The sequence below is a fragment of the Falco naumanni genome, chromosome 12, assembly GCF_017639655.2.
Source record: "Falco naumanni isolate bFalNau1 chromosome 12, bFalNau1.pat, whole genome shotgun sequence".
Classification (NCBI taxonomy): Eukaryota; Metazoa; Chordata; class Aves; order Falconiformes; family Falconidae; genus Falco; species Falco naumanni.
The window spans coordinates 17,382,496-17,399,570 of record NC_054065.1 but is presented as its reverse complement, the minus strand read 5'-3'; the positions used below and the strand labels follow the sequence as shown (position 1 = coordinate 17,399,570).

The 17,075-nt window shown below is 43.2% G+C and overlaps 1 protein-coding gene across 5 annotated transcripts in view; it reads left to right on the top strand.

Annotated features, from left to right (window-relative positions):
* Positions 1 to 17,075, top strand: part of EPAS1 (endothelial PAS domain protein 1) — a 115,685-nt gene that overhangs the window by 62,222 nt on the left and 36,388 nt on the right. For 2 of the 5 annotated variants that reach the window (XM_040611940.1, XM_040611935.1), the window contains exon 1: positions 12,854 to 12,927. The exons of the other annotated variants lie outside the window; for them this stretch is intronic. In XM_040611940.1, coding sequence (XP_040467874.1) covers positions 12,869 to 12,927 — 59 coding nt within the window. In that variant the 5' untranslated portion in view covers positions 12,854 to 12,868. Of the gene's footprint in view, positions 1 to 12,853; positions 12,928 to 17,075 lie in introns of those variants that run through there. 5 annotated transcript variants of the gene reach the window in all.

The following is a 17,075-nucleotide window of genomic DNA, read 5'->3' as shown; positions in this document are numbered from 1 at the left end:
TCTGACCGTCCTTTCGAAAAACTGCCCTTTCTCCAGTGCTCATTCTCCAGCCATTGCTGCCAATTGGTGTTTTGCTGTGTGGCTGCAATGGCTGTAATCCTTGGGAAGCCTGGGCTTTTTTGGTCTGGACAATGTGGGAAGGCACATGAAGTCCTTCTCCTTGCCCCCAAAATAAGACAAAGGGCACCCTGAGAGCTGGGGAAACTCTTTCTGTGTGCGTGGCTGTACAGAGTATTGGCTAGAGTACCCAGTCTTGCTGCTCCTGGTTGGGCAACTCCTTATTTTATTTTATTTATATATTTATACATATTATTAGCTAATATTTTATTGTGCATTAATATCTTGAATTTTTTCATGTGTAGCGTAGGAGAAAATATCACATGTGAACTTTCTAAAGTACTTGTATCTGACAAAAACCTTTTTGTTAATCTTGTAAGTGATATGGGTCTGTATTGTTCTGAAATGCTTTACTATTTACTGTGGCTGAACGCTGTTGTTTTACATTTAAAATGTTACAATACTTCGAGCTTTGCTTCTGTGTTACATCCATTCTGTGTCATGCCTTATTCACTCCGCAGCTTCAAAGTGTTTAGGAAAAAAAAGTGTGCTGTGTTATTAAGAACGTTCTTATAGCAGAACAGATAGTAAGTTCTTTAGCAATACTGTTCGAATGGGTGAAAGTTGCCTTCAAAGATGCATTTAGTAACTTAATAATTAGATATCAATACAGTGGGATAATAGTAATGCTGTATTAGAAGAAAGCCTAAATTTTAGTTTACTGACGTCCACCCAAATTTATGGCACTCACCTGAAAGCATGGTGGCAGACGTCTGCTTGCCAGTGTAGAGTAGCAGTGGCACTCTGGAATTGACAGGCAGGATGAGATGCACAACCTGATACTCTTCATGGTGTGTTTAACAAAGTTTCAATGAAGTGAATCTTCAATGGGTAACATCAAAGCTGTATCTCCACAGCTGGATAGCAAAGCAATGTAATGCGTTGGCACCATGTTCACTCACGTACTGGTTAACAAAAACGTTGGCGAACAAAATGAAGCAGCAAAATTGCTGCTTGTTTAGAAACAAAGGCCAGAGTGTGAACGCCCATGTAAAAGTAGATATAGGGGTAGCTCTGCTGTTTGCCATATTTACATACATGTTTGTGATTATGTAGGTACAAATGGATGTTGGACAAAACAATTTCACTGCAGAAAATGGTCCTCTATTCCCTGATGAGAGTGAATTAGAGAGGTAGACCGCAAACCTCATGAAAACAGCAGCATGAAACATTGAGAGCTTTAGGAAAATGGTTTTTGCTGAAAACTCCCATGTAAGATACACATGGACATGCACACTACTGCAGAATAAAATCCTGAGAATGGCTGGTCTTAGACTAAGCTCTTGTTTGAACTCTCCATCCATCTTCAGGGAGGAGGTTGCAAATGCTCAAGACCTCCTGGCCTGCCATGTGTCAGAAGCACACTAGAAAATGACCCATTTTAGGTAGTTTAGGCGAGCAGTCAGACCAGAGGTAAAGCATCTAAGACCAGAGAAGTTTGGACAGACAGCTGTGAAAAAGTTTATTCAGACCAAAATTGGAAAAGACAGTGAAAAAGGCTTTTCGGTAAATGGAATTGTCCCTGCTTCAAGGGAGGGTTGTCCTCATTAGGAGAGCATGTACCTTTCTGAGAAGAGCTGGGAGTGGTCTCAAATGTGCAAGGGCTAACATGGGGCTTGCTGAGCCCAGAGTCATGGCAGCCTCGCGTGGGTGAGGGCAGTGCAAGCTGGTGGGCAGCAGCATAGGGGAAAATATTTGAGTGAACAGAAAATAGATCCTGATGTGAGGTTTATTCTAGGTATTATTTTTTTTGACTGGTTTGTGTCTGCACAGTTGTAATCATGTACGTTTATATGAAGGTGCTGCTTATTAGAAGGTTTATTTTTATCCTTTCTATAAAGTTCTTATGCAGTAACTTCTTCTTTGCAGCATCATTGTGGGGATGAGAAGTGGCTCCTTCTTCAGGACCACTTCTGATCTATTAAGTCTTGATATATCAGACTGATGAAGCTATTGGGCTGGCTGGTCCCTTTTGTTCTTAAAATTGTTATTCATGGAGTTAAACAGAATTAGTCCTTGTCCTTCTGACTGTTTTCAAAGCTTGGTTAATTAAGATGATCAGTGCTCGCATAACTGGGACTTAACAGAGTCCAGATGTTCCTGTATTTCAGCCACACTTGCACCTTTTACCCTGTGTGGAGCAAGACGCTTAGGGTGAAAAGTTCTCCGCTTCTCTCTTTATAAAATTCTAGGTCTACACTTGGAAATAATTTCCACACTCTTGAAGTCTTTCTATACCCATGGGATTTATTTTTTTTTCATCGTCTGCTTTCCCTTTCCTCTCCCTAAATCTGCTGACGGCACTCCCAAATCTTTCTCCCATTTTTTGAATTGTGTTATCTACTTCCTCCAGAGGTGGTCTGATAAAAATCTGATTTCCAGTTCTAGCCATGCTTTGGGCCTCTGTGTGGTAAAGAACATCATTTAATGAAGCTCGGTCAGTGGCTCTTCTGGCTTTCCTTAAAGTGTTATCCAGTTCGAAGGCTCTTCAATAATTTTATTAATTTATCTATAATTAAATAGAATTCTTTTGAGACATTGAAACATCTATATCATAGACTAGCTAGACATTCATTCTTTCTTGGCCTATGGAATTATCTGAAACTTGCATTGTTTTTTGTAGTAGACTTGTAGAAAGAGTTACTTTTTCCATGCAAACCCCTTGCTTGGTTTAAACTTCCCCCAAAAACGTTGCTTCTACCTACTTTCTTTTTAAAAATCTTTATCCTTCTCTCTTGGTAGCCATGTAATAGAGCTGATGCAGAAATTTGGATGTACTTTCTCATGCCAGTCACTGCCTAGTAGTAGCTGGTCTGGTGTAAAGAGTGTGACACGTCCCAGGAGGATCTGAGAGCAAAGCATTTCCTGTTTATTGGCTTTGATGCAAGGCAAGAAAACATAAAATAAAATTTATTTTGAAGAGCTGTATTCTGATCTCCCATCCATGCAAGTCACGATAACTCTGTTTAAGTTAATCTAGTGAGGTGAGAATGTGTCCCTGGGACAGACGTGATGCGATCCCCCCCGAAGAGGACTTGGGAAGGGGAGACTGCCTTTGTAGTGCTGCAGGCTAATCCTTCATCCTGGACTCCGTTGTGTCCCCACTTGTGTCCTCTTCCTCTGTACCGCAAGTACCATTGTTTGGATGGAGTTTCAGGTGGTTTTTGCTGTCCTTCATGTGCTTGGGTTCCCTGTCTGTGTGTGGGGATGAGTGTCAGTACTGGATCCCTGTTCTGAGTTAGTCTGGTGGGTCAGGCATGGGACATCCCACTCCCCGTGTCAAGGATGTTTTTCCCAGTCATTTTGTTGCTGTTTTGGTTTTACTGCTAAAATGAGGAAGCAAGGAGTTTAACATTTCAAGATGATAATTTAAATAGCTGCAGCTCCCAAAACCATGGGAAACACATGCCTTGAGATTTGCTTTATAAATCTGTTTGGAGTCAACCCTAAATGGCAGGGTATGCTCCCTGGCACCCAGTTCTTCCCATATAAACACTGGGGGGAGGTCACACAGTGACAGCCTTCGCGGCGCTGACCATAGCCAGCCTGCAATGTTTACTGTCCAGAGCAACACGCCTATAGAAATGTTCCTGCCCTGCAAATTTGTGTGATGGTGAGAACTAGTGAACGGTGTAATTCCAAAAGCACTTAAGTAATGACTTGCTGTAGCTGCTACATATGTAAGATGTAAGGAGAAACAACATTCACTAGAGTAGACACAAACACTGTATTTTCTGGGAAGCGGGGGGGGGGGGGTGTTGCGGGTGGGGTTTTTTTCTCCCCAAGCCCCATAGCTTATCTTGCTTGTTTCTCTGTCTGTCCTGTCCCCTCTGGCCAGACTCCAGTTTGTAATTTTGTATTTTTTCCTGCTCGGCCTAACATCTTACGTTAAATGTTTGTTTTGAAGTTGCACCTTGTTTCTGCACAGAGCATGTTAGTGATGCAAGACCTGCTGGGTAGGAGAATTTTCAGAATATAAAACACAGGCTGGGAGTCAAATGGTATTGGCTTGGCCCACCTACATGCCCAAAATAAATTCAGACCTATAAATATCAGCAGTAAGAAAGTAATTCTTAGGGGTGGAAAATGAAATCTGTGCAAATATTTTGACAGTGCATGTGACTGACCAGTAGAGCAGCGTTCTCTGTCCCTTAAAGTTGCTTAAATTAACCAGATTGTTCTTTTAAAGAAATGCTGAGATTCAAATTGTATTAATTCAAGTGAATCCTGCAACCTCTGATCTACAGGTTAGACAAGTTGTTAGCATTCTTCCTTTCTGGGCTGACGAGGTCTGATGCTGTCCTTCATCCTTCTCCCAGAGCTGTTAGTAAGACACAGCTTCAGGGAAACATGTCTTCATTCAGGATTTTAATAAAACATGCTATAATCATAGCAAATAAAACCCCTGTGTCTGCAGAGGCACAGGCCTGCACCCTTCCTCCACTCTGATTCAAACCTTAGTTGAAAATACAGCAGATCAGTGGACTTTCCTATGTCTTGTCACACTGTGGGTCTGTTTCGCTCACTGTGCTTTCAGAAAGGTTTTACCCAGTTTTTGTTCGTTAAAGCTACAAACAACCTCTTTTCAGCTGTGGTAAACATTTCTTGGTACATAATAAAGCTTTATTTAGTATCATTTATGAAAATTGCCTGTTAGATTCTTTATGATCTGAGATATGAGACCTCTTTAAGTGGAGAAACTGTGGTTGCAGTGTTCACCCATGTGGGTTGGTTCTGCTAGTGACTGTTATTCTTTTAGAGTCCTTAGAGATTTTTTCAATTTTTTTTCAAGTTTTCTTCAAAAGACTAGTGGGAGGGTCAACCGAAATAGGTGGAAGTCCATTGAGGAAATGATAATAAGGGTGGGTGGGGGGAGTGGAAGTTGGTTTTGGTGATTGTTATGCACAGTTGTGAATAAGATTGGATAAGATTATTTTTTAAAAAAAATCAGGGATAAAATTAATAGGATGTAAATAAAGTGTATTCCTCTGAGGCTTGTTACTTTATAAATGGACCATTGACTAAAAACTCTGTTACACCAAGTTAAACCATATTTGTACAGTTTAGATTGACTCCACTAGTTGTGCTGTGCCTTGCTCTTTAACTATTACTGTCGTTTCCCCTATGCATTACATTATAATGGTTCTTAGTCTTAAATGTATTTCACAGTAGCATATGGATGTCCCAGTAAAAGTTAAATATTTATTAACGTTCTGTATTCTGTATGAAAGGACTTTCTCTCCCCCCCACCCCATGAAGGGATAAAAATCTTTTTGTAACTACTTTTGGCCATAGCAGCATGTTTCGTACAAATATAGCTAACTATACTGGTGTACAAATAAAATTTGAAAGAATACGTTAATGCAAGAGGCAGTGTTACCTTTTGGATTCAGCTTGTATCAGCGCACGTACATAGTACTCTCTTGTGGCTGCATCGTCCCTCTTCTGCACTAGCGTTTGGGGTAGGGTCATGGTACGATTGTTTCTCAGCATACCTCATCTTTGTCCTGTGTACCATCCCAGTTGTGTTTTTTAATACCAAAATAATCAGTTTGGGCAGTGAGTGTAGCTTCTTTTCTTTTTTTCCTTTTCTGCTTCTCCCAATAAAGAAGTAATTTTTGGAACAATTGTGAAGTTCAGTTGATTGTTACATAATTTAGGAAAGAACAAGGAGAATAAAAATTGCATTTTCCAGGAACCACCATAAGAAGGCACAAGGTATATTTGACAAAACCACGTTGGTAGTTATTGAGGCTCTCAGTTCCAAACAGATGAGAGCACCCTCACCCCTGCCTTGGGAAGTACCATCTTTTTTGTGTAACTCGTGACCCCTTATGCAGGTACTGATACAGCTGCATGCATTTCAGCTTGCGTATCTTGGGCTTTCTTGCCAGAAATTGGACTGCTATACAGTTAGAATCAAAACAGTGAAATATTGAGGTACCACACCCTGACAGATGCAAAGTTCTGATAGGTATCCAAGACCTGCCTGGTTGTAATGTGTTTCTTGTTAAGTTAGCTGACCATTGTGAATTGTTTCAAATTGAACAAAAACATCTAGCTTCTTTTCTCGAAGAACTGAGCTTTGTCATAAACAGAACTCATTCCAGTTATTAAACTCCCACCTCTTCCCCTCTTGGGGTGATGTGACCATGATGGAGATGAGAATCAGGCCCAATATATGAATGTGTGCCTTGTTTGCTTAACTTAAAGGAGAATAAAAGCTCCAGCAGGAATAATGGCAAAATACTGGTATGTTAATTCATAGTTCTGAAGTACAAACCAGAAAATATGATAAAATGTGGCCATGTGAATTTAACTTTGTATACATACTGAATGCTTTCTTTGCTGCTTCCCATTTATCATCATCTTTTACTTTTGTCTGGAGTAACTATCCTTTGATGTAGATACATAGAAGTTTAAGGAGATAGTAGGCAGTAGTAGGAAAGGAAACAATAAAGCAAGAAACACCAGAGAAGGAAAACTGCACCCAGTTACTTTGTATTACAATGCAGACTGCCCTTATACCTGTTCCCTTTGGAAGCTTGTGTTTAGCGAGTAATTATTGAGGACGATGCATCAGAAGAGCTAGCGGCCATTTCCTGACAGAACCAAGCCTTAATTTTTAAAATATTTGAAATACTGCAGTTGAGTGTAGAGAGGCCACGAATGTTTCCTGCTTGAGTACTGGGGTTTCAGTGTCCCTCTGGCTTCTGCTGCAGCAGCACAGTAGTGGGTGCCGAGAGGCAGGTCAGCAGTGAAAAAGCTCCTCAGGTCTTTGCCAGGAGCTGAAGCTGGGTGTGGGTGGGTAGAGAAGGCACTGATTGCCCCAGATTACATCACTCCAGACTGATTTTAGCTGTAAATTTAAAGGAATTTCCTAACTTTGCTGAAGTGACTGCTGTTTTTCTGGCCAGGTAGCTGAAGTAGCCTGACCCTTTGGTTTAATCCGTTTCCCTCGTAGTAACCAAATACAATTTATCACAGCTCAAGCTACTAATCTTTGGTATTTATCAACTTAAACTAGCGATAGACTTGAATGCTAATGAGAAATCAAAATCACAGCATGCAAAGTTATCACTATTCCAGTTTACCCAATAGCTTAATTAAGAGGAGATGGACAATTAAAGAGCTACTGCATACAATAACAGCTCCCTGAAAAGAAAGCAGGAATTAAGAACGAGCCGTGTCCCAGGATGTTTGTACAGGCAAAACTCACACCCCAGAGGGTGAAAAACGTAGCTGGCTCTCAGGATCTGCACTTCATCGTTGTTGCAGGAAATGGAGGAAACTGTGTTACATGGAATGATCAAAATTTAGAGCGTCTGTATTGTTATTCTCAAGAATTATTATTCCTTGCTTGCCAAAGAAATGGTTGTTCAATCTGTCTTCCGGGACATCCATCTTCTTACTGTGAACGGCTACAAATCGCCACCAGATAGAGTGGGAGAAACCATTAACTTTCATCATAACTGAGCACACATTAAAATGATTAAGGTCCAGAAAGTAAAGAAGGGTTGGCATTATTTCACAAAGATTTTATTGCAAGAGCTGCTTTCTTCACTGTATTGTAAGGTGTGACACTTTGGAAGGACAAGGCATGACTGACTTACAGCCAATGGCGCAAAGTAACTTTAATGATCGTTTTGCATGTTCTCTAAAGGAGACAAAATGTTTTCATTTAGAGTTGGTTTGTGCTACCACTGCAGTCTTCAGAGCATCCAACACAGAGATCCTGCGCTTGAAACGAAGTGACGCAAAGTGGCCAAATTTCCTTTGTAGATGCTCAGCTGTCTTTATATACTGACCTTGGGAGTAAGGGTGCTGTAGAGGCATCATCACAGAGCAGCCCCGAGCCTCTGGAGAAGGAGGAGCTCTTTTCATGTTTCCAAGGGTAGGTGTGTGTGTGTGGGGTGTCACCTGCTCAGTCTTTGCTCTGTTGGTAAACCTTGCTGACTGCGATGGAGACAAACCTGTGTAAGAGCATGGCCTCCACACCTTCAAAGGCTGGCCTCCATTCTTAGACTGTCTGCTGATTTCATAGACTCCTTTCATTATGGATTTGCTTTATTGTTCCTTTTCAGTCTTGCAGCTGTTTTTTATCTTAAGTATTAGTTCTAGCTAATGTTTTCATTGGCAGAATTAGCCAGAGATAGAGAGATTGTAGCTGAAATGTATTGTGGAGGGCCATTCACTTATATAGCAATTTTTAAAATTGTAGCAATATATTTACTTGGTGATCCCTATAAATTCTCGCTGTTGTTTATTTACTAGCCAATACAATTTTAAATTTTGATTACTTTACTCTGGAAATCAAGATGTCTAATTGAGTCAGCTTACATAGAGGGCCTGGAAGTGTGTGAGGGAACAAGGGTGGTGGTGGAGGTTTCAGTGGATGCTTGCAGACCTCTTACATGGCTCCATTTGGTGAAGATTTCTGCGTCTTTATGGCTTGCTGATCTCTTTTCAGAGGTTGGAGAACCTGCAACATAATAAAGGGTGGGCTGTTTATTTTCCCTGTGTTGTTTTTATGTACTGAAATATTGTAGTGAAAATTGCTGGGTGGGGTGTAATGAATGTTTTCAAAGACCTTCCTTTGAAAGAGGCTTTTTTCCAGCCCTTGGTGGTCACCACCCTTTTTCCTGTGCTGTGCCCACCTCCCTCATTGTTCCTACCCACAAAGGCCCCTGGTGTGAACCTGTCAGCAAATGCACCAGTGACAAGATAAAATGTTGTGGGATATTGGTCCCAGCCTGCCGAAGCACGGGGCAGGTTTCACCCGCGAATGTCCTGGTGGTGCAGGAGAAGTAACACATTGTAAAACGCAGGTTTTGTCAACAGTGTCTGGTGTGAGTCTCTCAACTCTTTACGGTTGAGTGAGCTTGAGGCTGAAGCGTAGGTACGCACGCCACTGACAGTAAAGTCATGTGATGCCAGCGTTTGTCCCTTGGGCTTGAAATAAAGCTTAATTGAAATATTGGCCTCGTTTACCTGCAGTTGCGCCATCTTGATAAATAATGCTGGTTCTGGTGTGGTGTGGGCTGGGATGTGGTCAGTTCCCCAGCTGAAAAATGAGGCTGGTTTCGAGTTTAACTTCTACCCTACCCCACCACCACCACCACCGCCTGCAAATTGCACTTTGTTCGCCTTTAGCTTTAACCCGCTGGCAAAGAGATAAAGCACATCCTTTGGTATGTGTTTTTTAGAGTAGGTAAATAGTTGGGTTATCTGAAAACAGATCTTAGCAATACCTGCTGAGCTTCTGAGCAGCAATGTGTATGGACCTCTAGACTGGCTGTCAAAATAGACTGATTGCTACAAGTAATGCCACAAGATAAGGATCTGCAATCTCTTAAACACAAATCATTGATAGAGATCTCAGGTTGTGCATTGCCATAGCCTTATCCCTGCTGCTGCAGTGTGATTCCAGCTCTACCTGTGCTGCAGGGACTCTTAAATGTGTACGTGGAAACTGTGGAAAAAAGTGAAGTGGTACATTTATCACGCCCCCACAACCCCCCCAAAAAAATTTGCTGATTTGAAAGGAAGTTCAGTTTTGGCGGATGTTGAAACAGTCCTTTCTATTGTATTGTTTAGTGGGTTTGGTGGTGGGCTTTTTTAGTTTGCAGGTTATCTCTGAAGCTTGCCCTATCTTGGCGGTTATCAGAGTCGATTGCCACAGGGAAGGAATCCATGATCCTGTAGGTTGATGGAGCAGAGCAGTGCAAAACTGGTCAGGGGAGGGAAGGCTGAGTTTAGATGACTTTGTGCCTCTCGGTTTGAAATTTGGCCATATCCTGGGCTGCTTGTTTCTCTCCAGATTTCCCTATTATTTGAGAAGACAGAGGAGGTGTTTCACTGCTGTGTTTTAAGCGTGGGCTGCAGCAGCTTTACAGGGGCGGTACAGAGCTGTCCTGACTCTGGCTCTGAGGCTTGCTGAGCACACAGTGAACCAGGAGCAAGAAACTGCTTTGCTTGAGAACTAAGCCATGAGAAAATCTCTCTGCCATCTAGCCCCAGTGCAGGGAATGGGACGAAAAGGCAAAAAGGCAATGAATGCCTCTCTCTGCTCAAACTGCTGATCAAAGAGCAGCCTGGTATCTTCTCTGCGCGCCATGGGCCTTGCGTGGTTCCACGGGGCTGTGCCTTGCCCTGGGAGCAGCGTGTTCAGCACGTCCACCAAGGTACCAGGCTCGTGCTGGCGTGGCGACCGCGGGACGGGCTGCACTCACAGCATCGTAAAATAATCCAGGACCAGATTAATGGCTGCTGAAATCCTAATACTTATCTTTCTGGTTCAAGGTACTCATAAAACTACAGAAAAAATGGTGAAACATAAATCCTGTAGACGTTGTTTTGCTTACTGTGATTAAATTTATCAGGCTCTGGTGACATATTGTGAACCTAAATGCTTTTAAAAAAATGTAAGTGCTCCAACAGCCTCAGTAAGGTTTTCAGCAGTGAACTCCCAAGATACTATTTAGTTGCTGTGACAACTTCAATATTCACAATGACACTTGCTTTAAATTGCAGGTGTAATTTAGTAGCTGCATTAAATGCAGATAGTGGTATAAGAAATTTAAAACTGTATATTATATTAAAACTGTGTAATAGTTTTTGTCACGGCACCACCTTTTTTTCAGCAATAAATGCCAGGAATGTTCATGAAAATAAATAAAATACAAATGCAGTACAGTTTAATTATTAAGACTAAAGGTACCATCAGAGCTTCAGACACTGGAGAAGTTAGTCCTACATGTGGTTTTACAGTTTGTATGGAATTTATACTATCTGAAGAGCTGTGTTTCCCATTCAAGAAAACATATTCCTGGCTGTCTTACTGTCAGCTGTGGTGGTCCTAGGGTGACGTGGGCTTAGTGAATTATAAAGATGCTCAAAGACACCAGAAGTTTGGTATTCACTTAGGCCTCATCTTTTGATACTCTAATGGTACTAGCCAAGTCCTTTGAAAAGGCCTGATGAGAATGGAAACAAGTTCCTCACCCTTAACAAGAACTCTTCCCTCGACTGTCCCTGAGACACTCCTATTTCTCGTTTTCCTGACTTTCATTTAGCTTTTGGTTTTAAATTTAGAGGGAGGAACTGCAGGGCATATTGGTATGGCGGTAGGTGCCAAGATTTACTGAAGTAGCAGTGATTTGTTATTTAGTGGGTATGTGCAGAAACACAAGAAAAACTCCCGTCAAACCAAGGAGTCAGCGATGAATTACTCTAAGTTAGGGCAGCTTTAGAGGAAGGGTGGAAAGTATTTCATTTCCTTATTTTTGTAATAGCCCTTTCTGTTAGTAGCTTTTCTTGTTACCTTTGAAATCTTATTTCCGCTATTAACGAATTCCCCATTTTGGCATTGTTTGTGTTAGTTTTGTCTGTGTACTGGGTACCGTAATCCCAATGTGCAGCAATGCTGCTTTAGCACTTGCCTGCCATAAGCACTCCACAGGTTTTCAAGCCATTTTTTTTTCCCCTCTGTCCAAGAATAACCCTGCATCCTTCCCTTTTCTGTGGCTCTTGTTGGTGTGCCGAACCTGGGCACCTGGCGTCTTCTCAGATTTTATAAATTATTATTTTCACTGGAAAGATGTGTAAGGAGGGATTTGTATGCATGGTTTCATTCGCAGCTTTCATAGTTTGGCTCAAGTTCCTGGTGAGCAAGCAAATTGCTGCTTCTAGCACTTTTTATTTACTGACGGTCATGTTTATTACTTTAACAGAGGGGGCTTTCAAAAGCACACCATACCATCCAGAATAAACTACTTGACAGGTAGAATGGTTACGAATACTTTTTAAAGGAATTTTAAGGCAAGTAAGCATGACCGCTGGCTGCTTGGTGTCTGTGTAAGCACATCTCTGGGGCTGTCAGGCAGTGTGGTTCTGAGATAGCTATTGAGTGCCTCACAGTCAGCAGAACTCCTTTTTAGATATTACTCTGGTTCAAATCACCTAGGGATTCGCTGAGCAGAAGGTAAAGCAAAATTATGAATACGCAGCAGAAAATGGATTTTCTAGTTTGAAATAAATCTTTGTTGTTATCTAAGATAGTACTGTCAAAATATTTTTATTGGGTTTTCCCAGGTTTGAATTGGAAAATCTTTTTTATGCTAAGCATCTGATCTTTTTTTCATTTATCTGTACTGTAAAATATTTCCTATCTTTGCATCCCTAGAATGTATTTTTCTTGTTCTGCAAGTTAGCATTTGAAGCTTTAACTCTAAACCATTTCAAATGAGCATTTACTACAGAAATTTCGTGTAACAGCTTAATTAACTGTGGATTTTTGACCTTTAAAGTGCTGGAGCTAGAAACATTTAATAACCGGCCATTGGATATAAAGTAATATGCTTGTTGTTTTACTAGCTTGCATACATGGCAGTTTGTAGCAAAGTCCAAGGGTCATGAAGTAAACTCAAGCGAGTCAATCTGAACTATGTATTTCAAAGCATTGTACGAATGTGCCACACAGTATGTGAGCACCAGTGAAGGCTACCGGGTTACATGTGAGGTATTTTTATGCGAGGTGTGGATTACAATTTCTCTAAAACCTTTTGTGATCTGGAGCCTACAAGGTGGGAGTGTAATTCAGTGCGATTACTGTGCTGCCTGGTCTCGAACAAGCAAGCGTGTGCGTACACAACCAATATCAACCCACATGGACTCGTTGAGAGCAGCGAAACCCTGAGCAGAAGATTGCTATTTGGGCAAGTCCCCTCCATCAGCTTAAAGGAGGCCACCGATGTCCTTGACAGAAGCGAGGATCGCTGAAGCTGAGCACCGGGCACCGTTGTTAGCTGAGTGGGTACCAAGGGCTTTGAGGGGGTAACTGCGTGCGGGAAGGACCAGGGAGTGTTTGGGTGGAGCTGGTGGGCAGGGATTGCTGGTGGAGATCAAGTTCCAGTAGGATTGGGACTGCAGAGAGTGAGTATAGTCACAGTAAGTGGAATCGGGACCGAACCCTCAGGTCAGCCCCGGCCTGCTGTGCTGAGGAGGGTTGTGTCGGTGCCTAACCCTGCTTCAGACCCCTGACCGACACCATATGCCTGCATATAAGCTCCCATATGGGGGTGGTCTGTGCACCCCAGGGGTTGCAAGGCTGATGCCCACTGTGTCTGGGTGGCAGGGACCTCAGGTGGGTGCCCAGGCAGGGCAGTGGCAGTAGCACAGCCCAAGGGCCAGGCTGGCTGCCCCAGCATTTCTCCTGGGGTCCAGGGCCATCACGGCAGTGAGCAGCGGGAAGACAATCCTAAGCTAACATGATAGTCTCGCAAGGTTATTTAAGCCAGATCAGTTACGTGGGGCTTCAGGTTTTGCCAATAAGTTGCTGTGCCTGGACTTTCCAGTCCTGCAGTAAGAGAGACTTGGGAAAGCCAGATTATGATCTTCACCCTGGGTGTGCAAGACATCATCCGCAGGCATTCCCGTGATTCAGCGAAGCTGTGTCGCAAGGGGCTGTCAGAGATGAGCAAGGGGATAGGAATCTAGCTCCTGGGACCCCAGCACGGCATTCCTACACCCCTTTGGACGCACACACTCTGTTCCCGTGCATGAGTGTACCCTTGGACCAGCTTGTTTGGGTTCTTGGGGAGAAGCATGGAAAGCTTCTGCTCCTGAAAATTCGGGAGCTTCACCTGGGAGGGCAAATACGTGCCAGTTGTTTGTCATCTTTGCTCACATGTGTCAGCCCGTGAATTCTATTTTCAGAGTGCAAGCTAAACATGCCAGGAGGGAGTGGGAAATCATGTAAACATGGGGGTACAGTGCCACACTTGTGTTCCGTGGCAGGGAACTGCCTGCACCAACTTAACTCTTCCATTCCCTATGGCTTGCCCATGTGTAAGCGCTGCAGCCCTGGAGCATCGTCTGGCAGCCCTGGGAGAGTCCTTGCCAGGAAGCGGTGCCTTCCTTTCCCTTCTCCTCGAGCCTCCTCACCACCTTCTGTGCAGCCTAGTCCTGGATGGAGTCCCCAGGCCCATCCCTCCGCTCCACCTCCCTGTTTCCAATGGAGATTTGAGCTAGAACTTTCCTTTCTTGCCATTTTATTGGGAATGGTCATGCTGGGCTTGCAATGGGAGGGTGCGTGTGGCCGAGTGGGTTCTTATCCTGCCGGGTCCTGGGACTCCTAAGAGAATGAGTGTCGGGGAGCCCCCAGGAGGGTTCCCCTGCAGCACCCCCACGCCTCACACCCACGTACGGGCGGCTTCATTTGGGGTGGCTTTCTCCTGTCTCTCTCCCTTCTGCATTTTAAAGAGCCTGACACAGGTTGGGTGAGCAAGGTTGCTGCTGCCGCTTGCGTCACTTTCTCCGGGCAGTGACGCACACGTGTGCTCTTTTTTGGCCACGTAAGTGGGTGGCTTATGTGCTGGGAGGGAATGATTCATAAATTAGCTACAGCCCCAGCCTTTTCTCTGTTGCCCTGATGATGTGTGAAGAGGGTTTGGTGTCAGCCTTTCTTCCTGGCCTTCCAAGGGGCAGGCTGCTGGGTAGTTATGTTTTTGCTCCCTGGCTGTGGGGTAGTTCAGCCTCGCCTGGGGTAAAACGCTGATCCCGTGCGTAAAGTGGGGGTAACTGCAGGGAGAGTGAATGGCTGGCTCTCTGCGCAGGGAAACCATGAAAATGCTGCTTTTTGCAGAATTCTGTCACTCATCTGCAATTCTTGGAGGCTTTTGCAACCAGGAGGAGCAAGCACAGAAGGACTATCTTTGGCAGGGGAGCCTGGCTGAGGCGGGGGCTGCAGAGGCTGCTTGGCTCGGAGTGCCGGCGCGACTTCAGGGTGCCCTGGGTGAGGGAAGGTGGGGAGGAGAATTACCGAGGTTCAGGAAGCCACAGGGGGAAATGCTTAACAAGCAAATTGTTTGTTTATTTAAAATGATAATGGGTGAGCAAGAAAGTCTTTTGAAAGCAACCAGGCAGGCGGATTCCTCCCTTGTTTTCTGATGTGAGAAAGCTCTTGTGTGGCGTGTAATGAGCAACGATTGAAGAGAAACTGAGCACAACGATCAGCAGCAGTGTTGAGGGGCGGGAAAAAAATAATTCTCTGCTCATAGCATTGGTTATTAGAAACCCTGAGCAAGCCATGGTTAATGAAACCAACTTGTCCCATTAGCCACATTTCAAAATTATATTTACAGAGGTTAGCTAAACTAAATATTTTTCTCTGCGGCTGACATGGCGTCATGAGAGACCCTGTCTTATACAACCCTTTTTTACTGCATGAATTGCAACACAGCTTTGGCCTTAGTTCCCAGCATTTCTTATTTAAATGAGGAGGGATTGGACCTTGTTTTGCCCAAGTTGGTTCTAATGTGAAAATTGTGGGGTATAGATTTAGATCGGAGCTCGAACGTTTATGGCTCAAGTTAAATTTTCCAAGCTGCAATTGGAAATTCTCACAAATATTGCTGCGTAGGTTTTGTGCTGTTTGGTTTTATTTTGTTTCTACTCTTTGTTTTGTTAGTAGAATTAGAAACTCAGGAGATTTGTTCCCAGTCTAGCATCTTTACAGACACAGTGTAGACACATTTTTCTTTAGAGAGCAAGACATAACTCTGAAAGAAGCATTGGTGTAAGCTTCTCACATGGCTCTTCCATTCTCAGAACCTGCCCCAGGAGGACACAGGGCATTTTCTGTTTTACCTTCTTGGACATCTGTACGAAGGGGCTTTTTTTTACGTGGATGGGGTATGAGCCTTGCTTGGCAAGGAGAAAAGTAAGGAGTTAGTGTCCCAATATGAATATCTCATCCTTTAGATTCAGACTTGGGTGGGTCAGTGTTTACTCTGGCGATGCCCCTGAAGTAATTATCAAAGTTGGATCTTGCCGTTATGTACTGAAATGTGTGTAGGTCTCCTTCTGTGCACGCATCCTGTGACAGATGCCATATTAGAAAATATTCACCTCAGGCAATATAATTGTGAAAGAGCTTTGCCGAGGGCTGATCATGGATCTTGAGAAGATACTGTAAGAGTTTATGAGGCCTCTTGCCCTGTTAGCACACCCACTGGCGAGCACCTGCGGTCATCATATCTGATCCCGATGCATGTGCCTAGCTTCACGTGTTTTGCAGCACGAGGGCCCTGCTGATATGCTGTGAGCATGTTCCTGCTTTGGACGAAGATGCCGAATGCCCAGCCTTACCTTACTGTAACTCTACCCTTAGCATTTAATGCCCACACAGGCTATTTTTCCTTCTTCCTAATTTACAAAGCCACCTGTGGTTTCAATGCTAGAAGCTTTTGTAGGCAGATTAGCTCTTTAGAAATGGCTGTTGCCTTTAGAATACATTTTAAAAAGAGTATTAATACTCTTTTTCTGTTTTATGCAGTTTTACATTACACAGTCATGACAGGAACAGTTTCTAGGATTAAGTGCTGTGATTAACATTTGTTTTCCTCATCATCTTCACACAACAGAATATATTTATTGGAAACACTCTGTTTTGGTAGGATTTCTTCTTTTTCTTTTTGGTTGATCCATATTTAATTTATGGGCTCATTATTTTAGAGTGATGTTGGAAAAAGCAGGTTATAAGCTGCTTCATTTATAGGCACGCTTGCAAATGGAGAGCTGCTGGTGATGATTCTAGAAATGAATGCACAGCCACAACGGGAAAAATGGTGGGGCTGATCTACTCCGCTCCTGTCCTGTGCTCATTCAAGCTGCATTGTTTGCATTGGTACAGTATTGCAGGAATCTGCCTCAAAAGAAATATATTCTGTGTTGGTGTAAATAAGATGCAAAACCTCAACTTGTGCAAGTGAAGGAAACTTGTAGTATCAGCAGAGCTACATGGGGTTGAAATAGCTGGTGGGTTTTTTAATGCATTCAGGTTCTTCGTGTTCTGAAATAAGAATTGTACTTTATAAAAGAACCTTAGAGTCAGTGGAGTTTCCTCTTAAACAGTCTTATCCCAGATCCGTTATAAATGTATCCCTTGTGTTTCTTCC